The 24,659-nt window shown below is 40.2% G+C and overlaps 1 protein-coding gene across 1 annotated transcript in view; it reads left to right on the top strand.

Moving 5' to 3' along the window:
* Positions 1–24,659, top strand: part of RABEP1 (rabaptin, RAB GTPase binding effector protein 1) — a 42,996-nt gene that overhangs the window by 12,390 nt on the left and 5,947 nt on the right. The window contains exons 2-12 of the mRNA XM_085078857.1: positions 5,492–5,620; positions 7,495–7,698; positions 8,894–9,054; positions 14,451–14,564; positions 15,919–16,054; positions 16,729–16,907; positions 17,844–17,969; positions 20,132–20,599; positions 22,218–22,322; positions 23,042–23,158; positions 23,738–23,836. Of these exons, the coding sequence (XP_084934983.1) occupies positions 5,492–5,620; positions 7,495–7,698; positions 8,894–9,054; positions 14,451–14,564; positions 15,919–16,054; positions 16,729–16,907; positions 17,844–17,969; positions 20,132–20,599; positions 22,218–22,322; positions 23,042–23,158; positions 23,738–23,836 (1,838 nt within the window). The remainder of the gene's footprint in view (positions 1–5,491; positions 5,621–7,494; positions 7,699–8,893; positions 9,055–14,450; positions 14,565–15,918; positions 16,055–16,728; positions 16,908–17,843; positions 17,970–20,131; positions 20,600–22,217; positions 22,323–23,041; positions 23,159–23,737; positions 23,837–24,659) is intronic.

Here is a 24,659-nt window from a genome sequence, read left to right as displayed (position 1 = left end):
AAAGTTGATATTACAAACTTCCACTTGATGTTAATAGAGTATTTGTAATGTGGTTGGATGTTGGTAACATGCAATGCTCGGCTGAATATTTTTGATGCTGCACTTGCTGATTTGCTGCAATAAATATAAAACTGCTGTAACAGATATGATGCAGCAAGGCTCAGTCTTGCATGGTGATATCTGCATTTGTCAGCAACACCGAGTTTTTATGGATATGGCCTTAAATTGGTACTGGATTGTTTGCCTGTGAATGTTTAGTCAATAGAGAACAAATTGTGGATGTCAAATAACCTTCAGCTGCACAATCAGCCAGAAATGGCTGGATGAATGCAGCAGTGTCTGAAAGCTGCGCTGCCCAAAATGGGGAACTGCCTGAGTTCCTCGTGCAGAGCAGTTCAGTGCTGGTGGCACTGGGGAGCAAGTTGTGTGCCAAGGCACAGCTGTGGGGCAGAACTGCCTGGATTTCCCCTTGCTGGGGCTGGGTGCTCCTTGCTGCACGCAGTGAAATGCTCTGAAAGGGGAGGTGTGGCAAATGAGGAGTCAGGGGTCATTCTCTGTCCTCAAATAAAACAAGGAAAGTGTGTGACCAGTGAGCTTGAGCCTTTTGGGCCAGGAAGTAAAATGCTTGATGTTTCCAAATGCACATTTGAGTAAAGCAATTATTTTCTTCCTGGTTTTTTTTTTTTTTTCCATCAGTTTGGTCTGCTGCTGCTGAATATCTGTGTGTAAGGGCAAATGTTGTTCCTTGAAAACAAAAGAACCCCCATTTCTTAAATCGGGAATCTGTTCTGTTTAACATGCTAGTTCAAGGAACTGTTCCTTAACTCCTGAGTGCCTCATGCAAACAGCTGGATTGGAGTGTACTGTAAGAGTGGGAGGGTTGGTTGTTCTTTTTGCATCAAATCCCATTTGAATAAAATAAAGAAAAGCTTTTTGCAGTCTATATGCACAGTCTGGTGGCAGACTTAGATTAAAAATTTATATAGTAGCATAATTGTGGCTTCAGTATGATGTCACAGTGGATGAAAATTAATGCTCATAGAAAATAGTAGAAACTCATAGTAGAAAACTCATAGAAATAAATATTTTTCCATACTTCTGTCTCAAGCAATCATGACAGGAAAAGAAAGGTAGAAAATGACAGAAACTATTTTTTTATTTTTGTCTCTGAAAAGTTGATTGTACATGTAGGTTTTTTCTGCTCTGTTCTCATATTTCAGCTATGTTGGACTGAACTCTTGATGTCATATTTGACACTTTAAATATCAAGCAGAAAGCTCTGTGGCATTAATTTTATAAATAGGCCTGGTACTCAAAGGTAGTCTTATTGATAATCAGCTTTGTCTGTCTTAGTTCTGGAATGATCGTTACATGTTTGTGTGACTGGAAACTGTCATACATAAAATTTAATCCTTTGTGGAGCTGATCTGTGCAACAGCATATAAATAACTAGTCAATAAGAAATGTGTGTTTGTTCTTGTGTTTTCCTAGAACTGGAATTTTGCTGTGCAGTGGGTTAAGAGCTGTATGTTTTTTATTTGAGTTTCTCTTCATGTATTGCGGCAGTTTCATGGTTCTCCTGTAAATCAATGACTTCACTCTGAAATGGATTTTGCTGCCCTTCTTTTGAGTTCTACCTGGTTAAGGCGCATGGTGACATTCACTGCTTTGCTGTAATGTCAGTGCTCCACAGGAGATGGGGATCCCTGTGTCTGACCTGGAATATGTCTGCAAAATCTGTGCTGTTAGCTAGAAATAAAGCTAGTGGATTTGATTGGCATCTAACTCTGTAGACTATTTGGCTTAATAATCTGTGAAAAAAATGCTCTTTTAAATTGTTGGCCATAATTATTTCTTGTTTGCTTTTTGGTTTTTTTTAGTTTGGCATATCAATTTTAAGTTTTCTCAGTGCTATTTCAGGAGTTAAAAAATTGGGTCTTCAGGGTTTTCGTTTGTTTCTTGATTACTTCAGGCCCTAAATAGGGAATTAGGTCTTCACATCAATACTGTGAGGAAATACAGAGTGTTCTGTGCCTGTGCCGATGCCATGTGTGACACCAGATCCCATTTCAGTCAGGCACAGCTCCACCAGCCCTGCCCATCTCTCGGCTTTGTTTACTCTCTCCTCATCCCTCGTTAAACATTGATAGCTGGCAGTGGGAGCTTGGGAACAGCGCCTGGCAACTCAGGGAATACTGGCACTGCAAAATGGGCATCTTGCTTTTGGGGCTGCTTTTAAGTTGATAGCTTATGATGGCAAATAAGTTTTCTTTTTCAGCTCTGTTACAGGCCTGGGGTGAGTTAGACCTGAATTCAGAGTGAAAATTAAGTGATAAATGACAAAGGCCTAATTGGAAATCTATGAATGAGTCCATTTCCTGCCATTGAGTCCAGTGCATTTCCAGGTGGACTTTCATCTGTGCCATGTAGCCCGAGGGTACCTGTGCCTGGCAGTCTGGGCTTGGGATCACACTTGCCTTTTGGGAAGTGTCTGTATGGCTTTTGTACAAATTGTACCTCTGAAGAAGAAAATAATCTCTTTGTGAACTTACCATTTGCCAGAAAGGTGGTAGTTGTTAGGGTGTCTCAGAAAATAAACTTTCTTCTGCTTTTACATCTTATGCAGGTGCATTTGACAGGATTGATGTTGACCTATATAGCCTATTGTCCTCAAATTTGTGCCTTGTCTCACTGCACTGGGGATGTGCTGAGATCTGTCCTGAGCTGTATATAGTGGTAAAAAGCTGTATAAAGTGGTAAAACCACTTTAAAATTAGGATAGGATCGAAAGAGCGATGTTAATGCACAGTTGCACTGATGGATGACCTGCAGTTGAGATCTTAAACTGCTTGGTTTTTTGAATGCCTGCAGCTGGCTCTGCCAGCTGCCAGAGCTCAGTGGTGGTGGGGGCTGATTATTTAGTTATTTATTTATTACTTTTTAGACATAACTGCCAGGCTGCAGAGACAGGGGAATACTGTAAATATTTAAATTTCATTTCCTTCTTGGTGACTCTGCCGTCCCTCTTTCTGTTTGGGCTGGAGGATTTAAAAAGGATGAGTCTGTTGTTCACCCAGCTTAAAGCACTTGAACATTCTCCTCTTGTGGTGTCCTCTTGCCCTTCCATCCTCAACAGAAGCAACTCACACCTTCAGAAGAAATACAGCTTGGTTGCTTTGCACTGTCTGATGGGAGCAGCAGCACAGCTGCTGCTGTCTCTCTGCTCAAGGAAGATGGAAAGAGAATCAAGTAAACAGGGAGGGCTCGTGTCATCTTTGGGGGCAGGAGGATTGACTGGTGTCTGCAGTTGATTTAACTTGCAGGATTGCTAACTGTAGAATGAAGCAGTTTATTTGTGCAGTCCACAAAAGAGGTGTGCAAGGTGAGTGATGTCCCAATTCCTCCTTGTTTGGCTGCAAGGTGTGTATGTATGTATGGCTCCAGGGTAGCTGTGGATGCAGAGCTGCCTGGCTGGCCCTGGGCAGTGCAGCCACCTGCCCCTGGCACACAGCTCCCTTAGGCTCTGGTGCCTCCAAGAGTTTCTCTGGAGGAGCTGAAGCTGAGCTCAAACCCACTCTCCTTAGGACAGCACGGCTGTTAATGGGGTGTGGAGCAGGAGGTGCCGGGGTGCCTGCAGGCTCTGCAGTGCCCGGCACAGGGCTGGGGGGGAGTAGAAACACAGGCAAACCCTTTCCCTTTGCAAAGCTTCAGCAAGAGATCAAAGGCAACCCTTTAACCTTGGGAGGTGTTTTTCCTACCCGGACCTGGTTCCATGTGTGCTGTTTCATCCCTGGTTTTGATCCAGACACTCTCTGAACTCACTTGAAGTTTTGCTCTCAGTGTGTCTTTGCCGCATGTTCCTTTCATTTTCTGGAGAACACTCCTGTGCAGTTGGCTTTGAACTATCCACATAGGGGTTGCTGGCCAGAAAAACCAATGTGTTTGTGTTTAAGACAATAAAAAAAAACAAAGTTGAATTTTTTGTAAAAAAGCAGCATAAAAATTTTGTCCGTCCTATATCTGCATATATCTTTTATTCAGTACAGAGCTGAACAGATTAAGTGCTGTATTTTGTAACAACATAAGCCCTCATAACCAGCAATCAGTAAAACATACCTCTGGTCTTAAAAGGTCCTTTTGTTTGTGTCTGCTCTTACTCTACGTCATCTGGTACCAAAAATAACTCTCTCCATCTCAGTGGCATTGCCCATCCAGTGTTTTACCACTGCAAGCTGTAGAGCTGATTCCAGCTGTTTGTGAGTCTAAATGTTTGATGCTGAAGTTGTGTAGCCTTTGTATTGTGTTTTCACTGCTTGCTTGTGGTGGGAAGTGTTGGGTGGGATACACAGACACCTCTGATGGATACAAACACTTCTGATGGATCAATATTTTATGTATCTAGACTGTGCTATATAGAGGCTTTAACTGAAGTGATTCAGCTTTGCACAGCAGAGTTGGAAGATGTCCACAAAATGCTTTTGCAGAACACATAGAGACTCATGTAGAGGAACATTTTTTCCCCAGTGCATTGCAGCAGGGAGATGGGTTTTGTTCTGGCTCATCTGTCTTTTATTTCTGTTTCATGTTTGAGTTCTGAGGTGTGCAAGATGAAACTGCCACCTACAGCAGATCTTGAGGTGCAAAGAGGTTCAAATTGCACATGCAGATAGGTCGGTGATTGTTGGGGTCTTTATAGCATCATACAGTAGGGTCGTATGGGTTTTTTTCAGCAATTAGCATGTTGGAACAATCTTTGTAGTCTTCCTACTCTTCCTTCTTTTGTTGTACCACCAGATGAAAGGCTGACGTGGTAAATTCTGGGAAACAGTGTGATGTGTGCCCTTGAGGATTTTTACCTGCTGGAAATGAGGAGAGTTTGAGCTTACAGTCAGTTATTTCTCTGTAGATTGTGATAATCCTCTGGCAAACATCTCCAGATGTAATCTGGTTCATCTTTTGGTTAACATGCAGCACTGAAGACTGAATTGATAATGGCACCTAATTTTTAGCTTCCAGGGTTTCCTGTGCTTTGCCCTTCCATAGCTGTTGGCTGAGCTGTTGTCACTTTGTTTTCTTTGACCTCAGCCTTTGAGAACTTGGTGGTTTATTGCTCAGCCCTCACATACTTCCTGTGCCTCCTGACTAAATTCCCAGGAATAAAACCCCATAACCAGAATTTCTTCTATTTTTTCCTTCAGTGTATATACCAAATTGTGGTTTTCTTTGGAAGATTGTTTTCTGCAGAATTCCCTGCCACATTCCCTCCAGTTCCTCAGAGATGTTTAATTAAAATTTGGTGCTACAGTCTAAGAAAACTTACCTTCCTTTGTTCCTTAAAGGACTGGCAAGTTTTCCTTGATTATCGTAAGGCAGCAGCAGAGCTATTGAGTAAAGATATTTTAAAAAAGAGTAAGCCCCAAACCTGAGCCTTGCAGAATGGGATGTCTGGATAACTGTTAGTGACGTACCTTATCTTCTGCTTTATTTTTAGATGCTCTTCTACAACGGGTAGCAGAATTGGAAAAGGTCAATGCAGAATTTCTGCGCACAAAGCAGCAACTTGAGCAAGAATTTAATCAAAAGAGAGCAAAATTTAAGGAGTTATACCTGGCTAAGGAAGGTAAGTCCTTAGTTCTCAGAATTATTCTAAAGTTTGTTGAAATTCATCTTCAAATAATACCTGTGCGAAGCATAGTCTTTTAAACAGGTATAGTAAGAATGTGAGAGATTCAAAAGGTGGCTATTGAGCTTCCTGGAATGAACTTTTAGAATTAAATTTAAAGATTTGTCGCATGGACAGGAGCCAGAGCAACTTGATGTCTATGCAGAAACACCACCAGTGAGTTTTAATACTAATTTCCTGAATTCAGGGTGTGCTCTCTGAGCAGGAGCTGATCTGGTAAATGGAAAGGCACAGCCTGGATGCTGTGCTGCTTGTGCTCTGTGGCCTTTTTTTTTTTTTCTTTAATGTAGCATTAATTTGTCTTAAATTTCCATCTGAGGTAGGCTTTAAGCAGGCAAACGTTATAAAAGTTTTAATACTGGCCAAGGGCATCTATTTCAATAACACAGTTTATAGGAAAATTTGAACCATATGAGCTCAAATATCTGATGAAGGATTGGAGAGTAGAGATAGCTGTTCTGAGAGCCAGATTGATTTATTTCTAATTCTGATGATTTTCCTGTCTTTAACATACGAAAGCAGAGCCAAAAAATAATGCATTAAGACTGCAGCTGCTGTATAAGCTTATGAGAGCAGAAATACAACAGGCATAATGAAGATCAGATCATACAGCAAGCCTACTTACTTGTATTTCTAAGGCTGGGTGAAAGGAAATTTAAGATACAAGACACTACTGGTGAGATCAGCAATAATTCTCCTGTTTTGGTACAGTCAAAAAATAGAAAATAAATTGTGATGGGAAAGATGAAACACCCCAACTTCTAGGTGTACTGAAGTGAAAGGACACCAGAGAATATACAAGCAATTACTTTTCTTCTGTTTGACCTCCCAAAACCTTTTTTCCTCCCTGTCTCCCCAACCATTTCCTAAATGTTCATTGGGCTTGTTGTGACCCATCTTTAATACTGTCATTTGAAAACTAAGAATATTAATGCTACCGAGTCTTGGGCTTTTCACACAAGGATTAATGTACCTGATTAACTCTGGATTCCAAATTCTCTATCAGGAGGTGAGAGCAGCAGGATTGATTTGGCTTTTTGGCACTGAGGGAAATACATGGAAGTAGCTTGGTGTTTGTTGTGTACTGAAGTGATTGCCATTGAAACAGGCTATGTGGGCATAAACCAGTATTTTGTGTCAGTGCTTTTGGGATTAAATATATAATTTATGTCCTCCAGAGCTGTTTGTTTCAGATTAGCTGAGAACTCAGGAGGATAATATGAAATTAGCTTAATTTCTGTTTATAGTTGCAACAATTAGAGAAGTAGTGGGTGTTCCATTGAATGCATCATTTTGCTTAGTTGAAGCTCCACTTTAGTATGGTAAAGAGCAAATTAGGCTTGCATAGTTGTCTTATGTGGGCTCTCCAAAGTGGTCACAGAGTATTTCTGTTCAAGAAATTTGAAGTATTCCATCCAAATTGAACACCAACTTGGTGCCAGAAATGGGGGAAAAACTATTTTCCAGTCTGTTCTTACCTTTTCCAGATTCATTTACCAGAATGAGTTAAATAATAAGAACTGATGAAAAGCCCAGTTCACTTTCATCAGGTATATTGATCTCAGTTATATCTAGTGTCTGCTTTGTGGCTGCATCCATGAGAAGATACTCCTTTAATAAAAGGCAAGGGCAAGCAAAGTCAAGAAACAGCATTCCCTGAAGATACCTGCCAACATTTATTCAGTCGTTACGGGTAGATGCTTTAATACCAGTGCTCCCTTCACTCCCTTCTGTTCTTTGCCATAGCAACTAGGGCTACACTTCAGTTTGAACTCATTAATCAAGCTAAATGAATCTAATCCTCCTTTCAGAGGACCTCAAGAGGCAGAATGCAGTGCTGCAGGCAGCCCAGGATGACCTGGGCCAGCTGCGGACCCAGCTGATGGAAGCCCATGCTGAAATGGAGAACATCAAAGCCATAGCCACAGTGTCAGAGACCACCAAGCAGGAGGCCATCGATGAGGTGAAGAGACAGTGGCAAGAAGAAGTGGCTTCACTCCAGGCCATCATGAAAGGTAACAACCAGGCAAGCTGCTGGGATCAGCCACCCTGATGTCTTTAGGGATTTGTGCCTGTTCTTCCACTGAATATGGATAATTGTTGTGGATTGGGATTACTACAGAAGGGCTGGATGAAGTGTAGTTCCCAAGGTTGGGAAAAGAGCTTGGTGAGGTTTTTTGTCAACTTGAGGATAGAATTTAGAATTCACGGCCATGGGAACCTCATGTATATGCAAAGCATTTTTGAGGGACTATGTATGTGATACTTTATCCTTCCATGAAGATAAGATAATTTGACAAGCCTGAAAACAGCTTTAGGCTGCCAGCATGATTCTCTTTTTTCCTTCTGTATGAACACATTTCTGCTCTCACACAGTCAGGTGTCTCTCCAGTACTCACATGGGCGTTCCCCCAGGGTAGTGACTGCACATGCTGCTCTCTCAGGCCTGGGTGGTTTTTTTCTTGATAGTTCTGTGTTTGCATATTGCACAGGTGTTGACATTTCTGAGACAAAGTGAATAGAACAAAAGAATATGAACTGGGAACAGACAATGGCCACAACTGTCTGTTTTCTTAAAGGTTCACAGACAGGATCACACTATCCTGAGCCTACAGCCTGTTGGCTGTGGGCAGTTTTTCCATCACCTGATTTTGCTTTTCACCCAGAAGAGACAAACCTTCTTGTATATTGAGTACACGAATGTCTGTTTATTTATGATCTACACAGATACATGAACCTAGATTAGGGCTCAGCTGTGCCAGCTGCTGTCCCTGTGCAAACACAGACAGCTCCTTACCTGAGGGAGATATGTTAATGATAGGGAAGCAAAAGCTGTGTGAGAAGTTTGAATTTCTTTGCATTTTGGAGTAAATAAGTCAGGTTTTGGTCATTTGTTTGGATGATGTACTTGGAGGTACAAAATGTGCTGCTGAATAGGATGTTAGTCATGTACATTACCTTGGAATTGGGAGTTGCACAGTTTTTGGGGCTTGTTTCTTTGTGTTCTAATGATGGTACTAATTGAAATTCAGTTCCTCTGGATTTTTTACTTATGCATTTGTGTTTTGGGGCAAGAGTCCAAGGGAAGGGAGAGTATCCTGCTGTCCTAGTTTTGATTATAGTAAATCATTGTGTGGTTGGAGATGGAGTTCCTAAAGCTCCGTTCTTTAACTTATATTGAAAATAAGCTTTGAAAATGCTGTTTTCTAGAGACTGTTCGTGACTATGAGCTCCAGTATCACCACAGGTTGGAGCAGGAGAGAGCTCAGTGGAACCAATACCGAGAGAACGTGGAACGGGAAATTGCAGAGCTACGGAGGCGACTGTCGGAAGGCCAGGAGGAGGAAAACCTAGAAAATGAAATGAAAAAGGTACATTGGAATGGAGTTGCTCCGTTTCTGTTTGAAGTTAGGCCTGTGGGGTCATGCATGGGTTCATTGCTATGCCTGCTGTAATTCCTCAGCAATTCACACAGCCTGGGCCTGCCAACTGCCAGCCTTTGTTCGTGGAAGTCATCATGACCTGATCCATTGAAGCCTTAAAGGTTTTGTTCCCAGTTATGTGGATTTAGTGACAGAATTGCACCTGGGAAGATGGTAAAGTTTGGCCTTCAGCTTGTAAAAGCAAGCAGCCTTGTAAGGTCACTTGTCATAATATCAAATGAGCTCAAGTAAAACTACCTTTAGATTTCTCTGAATTGACTGCAGCTTTATAAAGTTTCCTTTACACTTCTGTACCTTTATTTATTTTCTCAGGTCTTAAAAATGTAAAGTGCCCATTGAAAACCTCAATATAGCATATCTAAGATGTCTTTCCTCTGGTTTTAAAGTAAAATCATGTTTGTGCATCACACTACTGCTGCCTTCCCAGGAAGTACAGAACCTTGCTGTCACAAAACAGCAGGCTCTGGATGACGGAAAATAATTGCCCTGGAGTATGGACAGATATTGTTGTAGATGTTCAAAGATCTGTGACTAAGAAAAGTTCAGAGAAGTAGATTGACGTGCCTTGTCTTGAGTTTAGATTTTCCTTTTTTTTTTTTTCTGGAGGTTGGAGATTTGGTGTGTTTCCTTTTAGGCAAGAAGGAAATTGAACCTGTCATAATAGATCAGTGATTTATAATCTTTGTTTACATTACTATAATAACTTGCATTTGCATGAATTTGTAGTCTCAGCAGGCTTACCTTAGTCTTCAAGGTGTTCTGAGCCAATTTGAAAGTAGTGAATGAACCTATATTGAATTCAAGGCATAGGCTAACATCTGATAATCTGCCACATCACTGCATGTCCTTGTTCCTGCTTGCTGTCAGCAGAAGAAATGCAGTGTGGAATATCACAAACATTCCACATGAGAAACATTTTAGCTATTTTAGTCTGTTGTAGCAAGCAATCAGTATTAGTGTTGCAAAATGGAATTCTTTTTCTGAGACTTAGAGATTCATGCCTTTTGCTGGTTGTAGTTACATTATTGCTGTTGGTATTCAGTGGGACTGCTCTTCATGTAGCCCTGATTTGAAAGGTAAGAGTGAGGGCAAAGCCTGTTCTAATCCCACTGAAACTGTAAGACATAAACTATTTTTAAGAAAAGGTTTTAATCTCGTTAAGGAACAAAAGACTTTGGTTGAAGCTGAATGGAGGTTCAAAACTGGATCAGTGTGTGGTGAGTCTTGTAGAAGATGCAGAGTTAATGGTGTGAAAGTCCTGGCATTGCACTCCCAACTTACTGCCAATAAGCACTTCCAGAAAACAATCTCTCTCAACTGATTCATATTTTTAATCAGAATTTACTGATAATGTACGTTGGAGTTACAAGTTGCTGACATGGCAGCACAGCTCACATAAACTCAGTGGCCTTAGTAAGAACTTTAGCATAGCAGATAAATAGCATTTTCAACTATAGGCCTTTAAAAGGGAATTAAATATCCCTGGTGATCCTAAAGGAAAAGGTGATCAGTTTATTAATCCCTGGTTAATAGGAGCTTGGAAAGCTTTCTAGGCCTGTAAAGCAGAGGAACATGTACCTTATGTAATAGGAGGGGGAGGGGGAAATCTGGTTTTCAGAGTGCAGCTTGAAATAATTGCTTAAACTGCTTTGCATGGGGTTTTAATCTTCTTTGTTATTATTAAACCTGTGAGGTTTTTCCTCAAGGAGACTAAGACTTAGATCACAATTAGGAAAAGGACATTCAATTTTACCTAAAAACAAGCAAGCAAATCCCAAACGCATAAAAAGGTGTGCTAGGCCAGCCAAATAATGAATATTCATGTGCCAGCAGTCAGTGTGAAAAGAGGAATTTTCTTGATCACTTGGGATGTGCTATTTGAAGACTTATGATCAATTTCCCATGCAAAATGGCATTTGCAGCCAACAATGCTTATACTCCATCTTTATGTGCTCCTCTGTCAGAAGGAGCATGTCTGCTGGAACACATGGTCTTGTCTGGAAGCAGCTGTCTTGCTTTTCCATGTAAATATATGTCAGGTTACAGATTGCTAATTTCTATAGAGAATTTGTGTGTTCTGTGATCTTCATCACAAAGCAACTAAGAAATCTGTGCTGAAAACTTTGTGTTCTTAATCTCCCTTCCCTACTCCAAAAAGGTGGATACCTTGACCTATTGATTAACATGCTTACCTAGTGATGAATCTTTCCAAAAACTTGCTGGGGATTTATATAAATCTATTTTCCTGTTGGGCTGTAATACCAGGTAGGTCTGGGATTTTTTTTTGTTTGCACAGACGCTAAAAGCAATCTCCCACAGCAGCATGTATTTCCCTGCAAGTTCTCTGCTGTGTGATGACTGAGCTCCCTCTGGACAACGACTGGGTGGGGACAAGTTGTGCCCAGATTTTGGCCACTGGCAAAATTTGACTTGGCTTTTTTTTATTTTTCAGTCAGACCTCATTTTCCAGTCAGGAAAGGATGTGTTTTGCTGTTGGAGCTGTGATGAATATAAATACCCTTCTTAGCACAGTTGTGTCAAACTCTGAGTAGCAGAAGTCTGCAGAGCAGGTATTTTGTGTGCAGAGAGAGCAGGAAAAGGACAAACCTCCTGTTAGGAAGTGTGCTTATTAGTCAGGAGAGGGGAAATTGGAAGGGGAGAGTAATCAGATTTCTGTGACAGAGTTTGCCATAAAATCTGATATACACTAAGCTATTTTTGTCGGTAATGATAAAAAACAGTGGAACAAATTTAGAGGACTTTAAAATGGTTTAGTCCTGCTATAAAGAGAAGTCCTTAAATTGTCTGTGTGTTTTCCGCTTGTCTGATTTTTAAGGAACAAACTCAGGTATAATGTTACTTGGGATTTCTCCAGGCAGGTTTTTGTTCCTCTGAAAATGTCTTGGACTTGTTTTTAGCATTCTCTCTCCATGGAGTAATTTTCTTGCTGTGGTTTGCAGGTCCCTCACGGTGGGTTCTGCAGCCCCTGTGCTGGGGGAAGCAGGTTTTGCTGGGGCAGAAGTGGTTTGGGTGCTTGGTTTAGGTTAAGGGATGACTAAAGATGAGCTGATTATGTGTAAAACCATGGTCGTTGACAGCCCAGTTTGACAAAATGTTAGAAGGAAATAAACGTTTTAAGGATCACACCTCTGGAAGAGTCTGAATAACACCTCCTAGCACAGGAAATTTGATGCTGTGGCACCTCTTGCCACATGTGACAGTATCTTTAAGTAGCATTTTTCAACACAACAGATATTCTCATTTTATTAAAAGGTTGAGTTGAGCTTTAACCTCGAGTCTCAGTAATTCTGCTTTACATCCAAGAGCAGCCCCAGGGCCCAGCACTCCTTTTGTTAGCAGAGAGAGGCTGTTCTAAATGTGTGGCTCAGGATCACACTGACCTTTAACAGGGATCCTTACAATATGTTGTAACCACAGTGTCAAACTTCAGCTCTGTTTACCAAGCAGTAAAAGCTGGAGTAATTTTTCTGTATGTGGAATTTGATACGGTTTTGTCTTTGCAGTTGGTTGCTGTTGGCAGTCTGGTTTTGCTTTCAGAGAACTTCTGACTGTTTCTCTGAACTGCTTAGTTCCAGCACAGGCACATTTGTTACTCTGTATTCTGTGCTGAGCCATGTGAAACCAGACTGGCAGTGAAATATTGCTGCAATTACCATGAATAATTAGAAAAGAATACGTTGGGCTATAATTAGTCCATATAAACCAGTTATAGATAGCAGTAAATGAATGGAACTGATAAGATAAATGAAATATAAAGCAATGTCTGAAGTGGAACTCCTGCTCCCATCTGTTTGAAAAATGTGACTGATGAGTTGCTGGCTGCAAGTGGCAGGGTCTGGGCATGTGTGTGACAGTCACATGTCCCTGGTATTGAATTCACTGCCGGGTGATGTCCCTTGCTTTCCTCACGGCTTTTATTGGTACTCCAGCAGTGGCAAAATGCAGCAGAAGTAAATGAAATGTAAAGAAATTTAATTTTGTTTTGTGTTTAGAATTTACTGTAAAGCCTTAAAATTGTAGTGTTTATATAACTGACAGGTATTGCATTAATACTTTATTTTGTCTATTCATTTTACGTTAGAAAACTTAAATGGCTAAAAATATTTTCTATTTCTCTTCCTGAAAGTCTTGCTCAGAATCCAGTTGTCAATAAGAAACTGAAAGTCAGAGTAACCTCTAGAACCTGCATTCTAGTCTAGCTTTGAAACCAGACATGAGTGTTATGTTTTTCTGTCTGTCTTTGCTGACGGGGTTATGAAAAGTGTCATCTTTTGAAACCTCAGCTTTGGGGCACAGATCTCTGCCCTTCCTCCCCTGCTGAGTTCCTCCAGTAGAAGACAGAGAGCAACTGAGCATTCTGAGCCTCATGCACAAAGCCAGCCCAAATTAGAACTCTGGAATTCTCTGTGCTTGAAGAGTTTTACTGCAGCGAGTGTTTGAGTCTCCTGCTGGCTCTTGGGGAGTCTGAGGGAGCTGCTCCTTTCACTTGGAAAATCTGTGATGCATCCATGAAGGAAAGGCAGAGCACTTAAGAAATGAGGATGTCATGGCCACACATTAACATGTACCATCCTGGATTTGAACCCTGAATGCTATTCTCATTTTAATTCTTTCTATTTTTACCTTGCTCTTTCTCTTTTTTTTTCCCTTTCCTTGAATCAGTCCTCTAATTCTGCTGCTCTTTGATCTTCTCAGAACTACTTTTTGAAGAAAAACATGGGATAAATTGTCTATATATGATTTGAAATATTCAGTACTGTAACACCAAAATCTGATGCTGCATCAGTAGTAATTTAAAGAAGAAAAATTATTTTCTGAAAGAGAACTAAGCTACACTAGGCATTACTGTGCAGCTCCATTTGCTTTTAACTTTTTGAATAAGTAACTGCACAGCCAGTATTTCATAATGCACTTATTTTGGGGTTTTTTCCTGTGTGCTATGTGGCAGCAGGTTGTGGGACAGTTAGGTCTTTAATAACAGAAAAGTGCACACTTTTTAAAATGCGTGATCCGTAAATTTTCTCCCAGGTATCAAGAGTGATGTATTCACCAACATTCTATTTTAAAACAGAAATTTGTGGCCTAACCCATACACAGATTTAAAATTTAGTTGCCTTCTGTAAATGGAGTATTGTCACAGAGATGGCTTCTGGACTAAATAAATAGCAGTAAGATGAGCATTGAAAGTGGAAGTTTAGTCAGCTTTTTTTTGTTGACATAGGGATTTTCTCCAAGTGTCTTCAGTAATGGGAACTGTTGTGCAAATTATGATGATGTGTTACAATTTATTGTCTTAACTTCAGGCTCAGGAAGATGCTGAGAAGCTGCGTTCGGTTGTGATGCCCATGGAGAAGGAGATTGCAGCCCTGAAGGAGAAACTGGCAGAAGCTGAAGAAAAAATAAAAGCAGCATCAGAGGTGAGGTGGAGCTCTAACTGGATCCTGATTTATATCTTGCAGTGTGCTAGTTTGATGCAGACAAGTCAAATTTTTTAAGAGAGAAAAAGGTGTATTGGGAAACTCTTCATGCCCTTCTCGTCTCCTGTTGCTCAAATGCCATGTCTGGCCTGTATACATTTTTGCATCTTTCTGTTTTGAGAGCTGCAGTATGTGTGTGGGATCTGCATTTAGAATAAATTGCACAGCTCCAGGTCTTCTAGTAATAGAAAAAGCTCTAGAAAAATACCTGCTTTGCACCTCTCCCAGCCATCTGGCCTCTGGGTTATTGCCACACTTTGAGCCACAGAGAGTCAGACTTTGCCATTTCAAAGGCTTAAAGGCTATCAGATGGAAGATTTGGTATCCTAGGGCAGAAAAGCTGTCCCCACCATCAGTGGCATCACAGCCCAAGGCTGTCCTGAGCCCTGGGCTGGCATTGGCACATCCTGTCTCGTGCTGTGCTGAGGAAGATGAACAGCAGCTCTGTGGAGCCACTTAGGAATTGCCTGAAGGCTTTGGTTTCCTGTAAGATAAAACCTCCTGTGATTTCTGACTCAGCAAACCATAAAACTCGATAGTGCCATAAAGAAATCTTCCAATTTGTTCCTTGTTCCAAGATGGGATCCATTTCTCCAAGCCTCACGTCTGATAGATATTTATGTAACCCTGTCTTAAAAGGTTCCCACTGGACATTCTGCAGGACACTCGTTTCAGTTCTTTGTTAACTTTGCTATTTAAAAAAAAAAAAGCAAGAAGAAAAAATCCAAATGTATTTCTTCAGAATTTCTTGATATGATTGCTCTTTGTTGACAGATTTTCCTTCCCTTTTGCAACAGTCTCTCAAGAGTTAGAAAGTTTCTTTTCTTGTCTGTCCCCAAGTTTTCTGTCTTCTTAGGCTTAGTTCAAGCTTGCCTTGTAGTCATTTTTTCTGACTACTATGATTACAGTATTTTGAACTAAAGACTTCTTGGTTTATCAACATTTATCAGCTATTTAGTTCCTGGCTATCAGCACTGATTAAAGGATCACTTCACTGTCTGCTTTCCTGAGATACTTGCCTTTTTACCATCTCTGTGCTCAGTGCTGCTGCTGCTGTAATCCAGCTGTTTTAACTGTGATACACTGGTAGGTTTTACTTAGCAGAATTTTAATGAGTAACTTACTCAGAAAAAAATACAAGCACTACTTGCACACTGGTAGTTGAAAAGCTGTGATTTCTGGAAATAAACTTGTCCTATACATTACCTGCACAGGCAGCACTGTGACTTCCAACATGAAAGGAATGTCTGAGAGTGTCCTCCCACTGAGCTGGCAATTCCCTCATTTTTTTCAGGTTAAAGAACTGAACCATTATTTGGAAGCTGAGAAGTCGTGTAGGACAGACTTGGAGATGTACGTGGCTGTCCTCAACACACAAAAATCAGTCCTGCAAGAAGATGCAGAGAAGTTGAGGAAGGAGCTGCATGAAGGTACAAACCTAATAATAATCCTTTGACTCTCTTCCACTGAGGATGCAAAACCCAATAGAACTGTTGGGTTCTATTTCTAATTTCTAATTCTTTTCTTATTTCTTATTTGAATTGGATTAACAGAAATTGGGAGGGGGAAGCAGCACTTTTAAATCTGAAAGGCTTTAAAATATTTGCAGAAGAATTGAATGTGAAGTTCCTTTATGACAGAAAAACAACAGAGCTATTCATTCCCCCAAGGCTTGTTGTTGAATATCTGCTAATTTCTTAAAGTATTGCAAGCTTGATTCTTGCCAGAGTGATTTTAGGTGTGTATTGTGGTTGTACATAATTCTGAGCACAATTTCCATAATGTGTTGACCTTCAGACAGTCTTCTGAAACCAGCACTAAAAAAATAATAAACTATTAGAACTCATGAATGAAGTTGAGGTATTATTCTTCTCACTGGGAAATCTTGAACTGTCAGTAATACATCCCTAATCATGAGCCAAGTTTGGAAATTAGGAAAACAGTATTTGAAATAAGACATTATTATCCTAAATAGTTGTTCAACAAAGCCTGACTGTTCTTGATTAGAAAAATAATTACTTTTATTCCCGAAAATGCTTTTTCTTTTGGAAAAGATATTTAAACAATTGTGCCTCAGAAGGATTTTTTTTCTCTGTTTGCATAGTTTGCCATCTCCTAGAGCAAGAGAGGCAGCAGCACAACCAGCTGAAACACACGTGGCAGAAAGCCAATGACCAATTCCTGGAGTCCCAACGTCTACTGATGAGGGACATGCAGAGGATGGAAATCGTTCTCACCTCGGAGCAGCTCCGCCAGGTGGAAGAGCTGAAAAAAAAGGATCAGGTTACTTGCTGCTTTCCTCTTTTTCCTTTTATTTTTTTAGTAATACTGTAGGTTTACTGTGGTGTAACAGGTATGGAAATCACATGTTGGAGGCAAGTGTGGTAATAGCTCAGAAAATGAGAACTGGCAGTTTAAACAGAAATCTGCCCTGTGAATGACAGCTGGCAGTTACAACAAACTCCATTTGGACAAGTATTTTAATGTTGATGTGTAGGAACTTTAATGTTGCCAAAAGGTAATAATATCCAGAAATTTATCTTGGAGAAAGAAACAGTCATCTATGATGCAAAACATCTGAGTTAAAGATGTCAGCAAGTTTCACTTCTTTCTAGGCTTTTTCAGTCTTCCAGTACATATCCTAAGCAAAAATTAAGATTTTAATTTGAAATTACCTTAAACAAGGGATTGTGTACATACTTAATCACTTAATGATCTACTATGTCTTTTTTTTTTTTTTGATTCCTTATATTCCTTATATTCCATCATTTAGTGATTAGGGCACTTCCTGTATCATGTTTTGTTTTAATGTTCATGCATGTATAAAGGCTGTTAATGGGTCCTTTAGGGATGTAAATGTTATATATATTCTATACAATAGCCAGTGTACCAGCTAGTTTTGTCACCTATTTGGTAATCTCTATAATTGAAATTTTGATCTAGGTTATATGGTTTTTGAATAAAATCATTCTAGAACATGAATCAGCCACTAAACTTGAGAAGTAAGTTCTCACTTAAATCAGTTTGGATGCCTTGTGAAATGAACACTATTTATTAACTAAAAGAATATTTATGTGAGAAACACTGGGCTTTTAATCAAAATAATCTTTTTCAGTGTTGTCTTTGTAGCTTAGTTTATCATGAAAGCTGATGTCATGACCACTGTGGCAAAATAGAATCTCATTTTACATCTATTCTCTACTGACCACTGATTTCCAGGAAGAAGATGATCAGCAGAGGCTTAGCAAGAGAAAAGAAGAGAAGCAAAAGGATTCAGATGATGAAACAAAGGCTTCATGTTCTCTGGCCCCTGAAGAAACCCTTACCCAGCTCTCTAATGAAGAGGTAAAATAATTGGATTTTCACTTGTGCATTCCTCAGGGTGTTCATTGCAAATACAAATGCAGAGTTACAGCCCTTTATTCTCTGTAGCTTCTAATCTTGTTAGGCAGTAAAAAATCCTTGGAGCTGCAGTTGAATCTATAAATTCTAATAAAGATTGGAAGACAATACTGCAGCATCCTGGGAGGTGCCATTAAAAATGGTAATTTACATTTTGAATTCTGGAGGTTAACTGCTGGTAGATTCTCTTGGGGTTTCTAAGCACATTCTAACACACCTAAATTGTCCAGGATTAGGCCAATTATAGCTGAGCATTCAGCATGAGTGTTGTAGCTACTTTGCTAACCAAGTTGTTGAATTCTGTACTTGTAATTTCTCAGGTTCCGTTTTAGTTTTGTGAGTCAAATGAAGGAAAAACTAATAAAAAGCCACTAAGTTTTTGTCCTGTAGGAGCTTATTTAACCTTCAAGAGACTTGAGAATTCGCAGAGTGAGACTGTGATTTGCCTGGTTTATCATTTTTGAAGGGAGAAAAAGGTATATCCTTGATATATGTATTCAAGAGTCTGCCCTTTACTTTTATCAGGGATTTATAACAGTTCAGAATGCAGAAAGATGTTCAGAATCATGAGGTTTAAATGCAGCTGAGATCTAGTTCTACCCTTTAGCCTACAGTCAGAACACAGCTTTCTATTTCATATGATGTTTGTATCTTCAGTGTCCAGATATGCAAATGAGACATATTGGTGGTGAACAAAAATTTATTTTCTGGTGTTCTCCTCAATCTCAGTTCATGGGATGTTCTTTAGTCCATCATTCACGACATTTATTTAATTCTAAGATTTATACGTAATGGAAAAAATTGTATTTTGAGAAGGAGCATAATTTTCAGAGTGTTTAGGGTTTGTATGTGTGTTTGGTTTTATTTATGACCTTTCTAGCTGTACAGAATGTGTTTTATATATTGTAATGAATCATATTATCGACCAGTTCTTACAACTTGTCATCATTTGGCTTCTGAGCTCTTCTCTGCTGAGCAGTTTGCAGTACAAACAGATGATTTATTAATATTTTGTTGTTATCATAGAACAGCTGTAGCCTGGAAATGCAGTTTTATATGTCTGTCTTCTCTTGATTTTTTTATGATGATCTTGTGTATATACATGCAAATATAAATACTACACCTAAAAATGATTAAAACAAGGCATTTACAACAGTCATAAACCAGTAGTACATTATATATCTGTATTATAGGTTATAAGCACCAATATGAAGTGTCAGCAGCCTGCTGATCTCTGGACCTATTTCAGAAATTATAATTTTTCTCAAGAGGCTGGTTTCCAGTGTTACTTCCTTCTGTGCCTAATGGCCAAGCAGAAGTGCACAATATTTTGGAAGGTATTTTGAAAGCAGTCATATGCTTTTTAAGTAAGGCGTTACTGCTTTCTTTTCAGTGCTACAGAAAACAAAAATAGATCAAGAGGCTCCATGTGCCTGATCCACGTCACAGGACAGTTTGTGTGGCTTTTGGTGCTGGCATTCCCCAGGATACCTTTCTGTCTGAGCCCAACCTTTTCTCTTCATTTTGTTTCATGGACAAATAATCTTGCAAAGAAAATATTTCGGTATTTTGTCAGACACTCAAAGGAGAGGAAGGAAACAGAGGAACAACATTAACTTGTCATTATAGAGTAGATTTTAAATGCATTTTTCTCTGTTTATTTTTGTGTTAATTCAAAGCTTTTTGTTTTATGAAAGACTTCTGAATTTACTTTTGGGAGAGGAGTATTTGCCTTTCTTGTATAGATTATAGTTGTAGAAGGGATGTTACAAGTACATCTCTTCAGGGAAAGCATCTTGCCTCAAATATTGGAAGATGGAATTTGGCTGTGTCCTTGCTTGTGTGGCAGGAAGGCAGCCTTACAAAAATGCTCTGTTAACAGAAGACTTTTTTTTCCTTGTTTTATTTGTTTTAAAATTGTAGCTGGTTCATTTCAGCTCTGTGTCCCTTCCTCTGCCATCTTCAGCTTAGTGATCAGATGTTCTTCCCAAAGCAAATTCAAATTTAACTTTACCATGTCTGATAATAAATGTCCAGCATTCCTCTTGTACCATACTTCTAAACTGGAGTAAATAATTGTTTTATTGCTTGTTTTTCAATTCCAGGTGCATGTGAATAGCACCCATGGCTCAGTCCATTCCCTGGATGCAGACTTGCTTCTTTCCTCTGGCGAATCCTTCAATAAACCAGATCCTGATATGTTCAAAGATGGACTGCGGAGAGCACAGTCAACAGACAGTCTGGGCACTTCTGGATCCTTACAGTCCAAAGCTTTAGGGTACAACAACAAAGCAAAATCTGCTGGGAACCTGGATGAGTCAGATTTTGGACCACTTGTTGGAGCAGATTCAGTGTCTGAGAACTTTGATACGGCTTCCCTTGGATCCCTGCAAATGCCAAGCGGGTTCATGTTGACCAAAGATCAGGAAAAAGCAATCAAAGCTATGACACCAGAGCAAGAAGAGACTGCTTCCCTGCTCTCCAGTGTCACCCAGGGCATGGAGAGTGCTTATGTGTCTCCCAGTGGGTATCGCCTGGTCAGCGAGACAGAGTGGAACCTGCTGCAGAAGGAGGTGAGTGCTCCTGCCTTGGCAGTGCTGTGGGCAGGGCTCTGCCTCCTTGGCTCCACACAGAGCCTTGTGGGAAAGGAAAAGATCATTTCCTGTTCACTTTTCCCTCTTGGAATGCTGCTGTAGTAAAACACATCCAGTGTCAGGTGTATGAGCTGGCCCTGCTTGTGAGACAGGCAGCTTTATTAAACACTGGATAATTTGGATTTTGAGGAGGGTCTGGCAGAAGAACTCAGAATTGTGTGAGAGGGTGAAAAAAGGTGGGAGAACTTAAAGAATAGGAGAAAATGGGAAGTTGAGGGAAGGGCATTATAGTGGAGCTGGGGAGGGAAGGCAGAGAGGAGCAGGAGCAGAGCTGGTGCTGCTCTGTGTGCCAGGGGTGTTTACTGAGGGCTCTGCACGAGGTGCAGTTTGGAAATGAGCAGCCAAACTGTGCCCAACGCACAGAGGACCACAGAGAGGCTTCAGGAAATCGTTGGGGACTTGCATCATCAGAAACCCATTTCTGAGAGCAGCAAGCAGCAGATAAGACCATGCCCTGGGCCAGTTGCTGTGTGGATGACAAGGAAATTGTTGCTTCTGGGTGTTCTGCCTGTCAGTTTTTCAGCAGCTTTATATGATGCCAATTCAAAGCTTGCGTTTGCTTTCTTGCTGAAAAGGGGAGTATTTTGGGTTTCCTGTGGTTTCTCTTTCAGAGGAAGAGAGGCCAAAGAGTAACACTTTAGGGGGAAGAAAAGGTGGGGAGAGATAACTATCCATACTGATGAACAGGAGGACAAGATAGGGGTAAAAAAAAAAAATAATAATATAAGAATGGAGTGAAGGAGAAGAGGCCCAATAAAGGACAGATGAAGTGAAGAACTAGTGATGTTTTTTTTCTCAATTTGTTGAAATTTAACTTAATACAAATCGTTGCTTAGGAGGTCTCTCCAAACCTGTTGTAAAGTTGCTTTGTTGTTGTTTTTGTTTTCCTCCTAGTTTGCTATATCTGGACAAATTTCAGCATCTTGAGTTCAAAGCTGAGTTAAATCCCTACTCCTTAGTATTTCCTTGCCCTGTTGGCATTTTGATGAGGCTTTGCTTCAGCCCTTTCTTAGAATCCAGAGCAGAAATGCAGCTTCCCACGTGTTTCTGGAGGCAGGAGCACATGCTGGCTGTGAATGCCATTTGCTGGGGGTGGGACATGGAGCAGCAAATACAGATTAACATTCAGCTCAAGCTTGACCTGCAGCTGGAGCTCTGAGAAAACTTCCTTTTGTCCCCTTGGCCAAAACCACTGCAGTTCCAGAATGGTAGCAGGTTTACTCTCTTTCCCTACTGCCCGCCCAACACTATTATTTTCTTCTCTCCTGTTTGGTTTCTATTTGTCAAAAGGACACAATCAGTGACTTGATGAACTCATTGTGTCATGGCTTTTTGTGCCAGTGGTGGGACTCATGGCAGGAAAAGCTGATTTTGAGTTATCCTTCACTTTTAGAGCAGCTCAATCCTGCCATTGCATGATTCTGTCACTTTCACCTGTAATGTTTTGTGGTGACACAACACACCTGAGTGTGTTTAGCATTCCTGCATCCCCTGGAGACTTCCTGGGCTCATGGCAGGTGCTGACTCTGTTCTGCAGGTGCAGAATGCAGGGAACAAGCTGGGCAGGCGCTGTGATATGTGCTCCAATTACGAGAAGCAGTTGCAAGGGATCCAGATCCAGGAGGCTGAGACCAGAGACCAGGTGGGATTTCTCTACTTGCTCTAGCCAGGCTTTTGCAGCTTTTTGAATTGCTGAGGATGCAACAATGAGCCATCTGCTGTTTTATTCATTGATTTTAATTGAGCAATATCAACATACTGGATAAATTGACATGTTACTGACGTGATTTATTATTCATGTGTGGTCATGAGCACCAACATGTACATATTTCTTAAGGATTCCCCATGCAGAACCACTTTGTTTGGTGCTTTAAGACCATGCAGTAAAGGCACTGTTCTATAAAGAGTGTTATGCCCATGCTGAAGTCAGTATCTTTAATAATTTATATTTTAAAATGCTTGTCATGCATTAAATTCTATTATCTATGATACTGTAAGAACTGGTAACAGAAAAGGACCTCATCCTAGCAGCATAAAATGACTTTTAAGTCTTGGAGGATATTTGTTTCCTGCCATATACTAAAGAACAATTTTCAGATGGGTGTGGAAGGCATGAGTCACATTGTGCTTTGAAATGAGTGATTGAAGTCATTACATGGCCATGGTCCAGTGCAGTTTGATGTCCTGTGTTTCCTTAGAGGGATAATCTGTGCTGGAGGCTCTTTCAACAACAAAGCAGCTTCTGGATTGTGTAGGATTTTTGAGAGATTTTATGTTGTGGTTTGAGGAGTGAAAGGGGTTCAGGAATTAAATTCTCCCCAGGAGAATGGAAAATGAATTAATTTTGTCATGACAACACAGGTGAAAAAGCTGCAGGTGATGCTGAGGCAGGCTAATGACCAGCTGGAAAAGACAATGAAAGATAAACAGGAATTGGAGGATTACATGAAACAAAGTGCTGAAGACTCCTCTAATCAGGTACAAGCATTTGGTAATTGTACTGGAGGAATCATTAAATATTCTTCAAAAATACATTACAAGAACTTGTGTTTTGTTAGAAATGGATGGGCTACTGGCTGTAGAGGCAACACAGATGAGAACTTCAGGGTTAGTTATGCTCCACCTGAGTCTGCCACACTTTCTGGATAAATCAATTATGTCTCTAATACTGTGTTACCCAATTTTGGCCTTAAAATAACATCTCTGTTATTTTAAAGCCCTGCAGTTTCCCTTCAGTGTCTCTGAACTGGCTTACATTTAAATTTTATTAGATTTAAGTGATTCAGAGTTTGGTCAATAGAATATAAATAAATAGTTGGTGCAAAAGCATCATCTCTTCTTACAGTCTGGAGCTTCATTCCTGCTTTACTGAGTGAGGAATTACCTAAACTTCAGTCTATTAGTTTGAAATTTCAAAGTATCTTACTAGATACTTTGTAGATACTTAATAGATACTAGTAATGATAACAGGCTAGAGAACTGATGTGGTTATTTCTTTTTCCAAATCTGTCCCATGCTTTATTTCTTACATGTCTGTGTGGTTTTTCTTTCTTTAAGATCTCCTTGCTCATGGCCAAGTGTCAGAAGTCAGAGAACTTCCTCAGTGAGCTGCAGCAGGCGTTTCTGCAAGCAAAGAGAAGTGTCCAGGAGCAAATGGTAAAGAGAGGTTAATCCCAGAAATCCTTGTTTGTGTGACCTTTGGAGCTCAGTGTGTTTGTGAAAGGCTCTATCTGCCCAGCCAGGGTTGTCTGGAGAGGGTTGAGCATCTTCACTTTTAAAGGGTCTGGTCTAGTCCAGCTCTCATGCTGGAGCTGGAGCAGTTTGTGTCAATCTGTGCTGCTGTTCATGTACATTCAGGAGTATGGAGATCACTGATCAACTTCTTTTCACTTGTTTGTTACCTAATTTCATGCTTCTTTAGTATCTTAATTTCACCTCAAGTCTGAAGACAGTAGATCTTCTCAAGACTGTTTTTTTAGGATTCATCACAAGTACCAACATTAGTGAATATTTTCTCGAGTTTTAGAGATGAATGATCAATGCTGTTGCAGGTCAGACTTAAAATATCAGCCCTAACACCCAGGGAGAGAGATGCATGAGAACTTAATTTTTTTAACTATTTTTGAGCATCTTGTTGGAATTAAGCCAGGGAATGGGAAGAGGACTTCATGTTCTAGAACTAACTTTGACTTCCTTAGAGCAATTCATTCCCTTCTATATTAGAATCAAATTTCTTCTTTTTTCCTCTATGGCACAGCATTTTTGGGGCACCAAGAGAATTCATCCTCATGAACCCCATATTGCATTTTTGGGGTCTGGGGTTGTGTGTAGAACATCAGGACGTTGCTGGCAGAGATGTTCTGTCAAATGCTCTGCATGGGAGCATGTCTGGTGGAGGTGCAGGAGAGTCAGAAAATGTGTTGATCTCAGAGAATGTGAGAATTCTGCAGAGAATTCTCCCTAAAACACAGCTCCTGCC

This window comes from Lichenostomus cassidix, chromosome 19 (assembly GCF_008360975.1).
Source record: "Lichenostomus cassidix isolate B80296 chromosome 19, HeHo_3.0, whole genome shotgun sequence".
NCBI classification, from domain to species: domain Eukaryota; kingdom Metazoa; phylum Chordata; class Aves; order Passeriformes; family Meliphagidae; genus Lichenostomus; species Lichenostomus cassidix.
The sequence above is the reverse complement of the archived record's forward strand: the minus strand, read 5'-3'. Positions and strand labels throughout refer to the sequence as shown.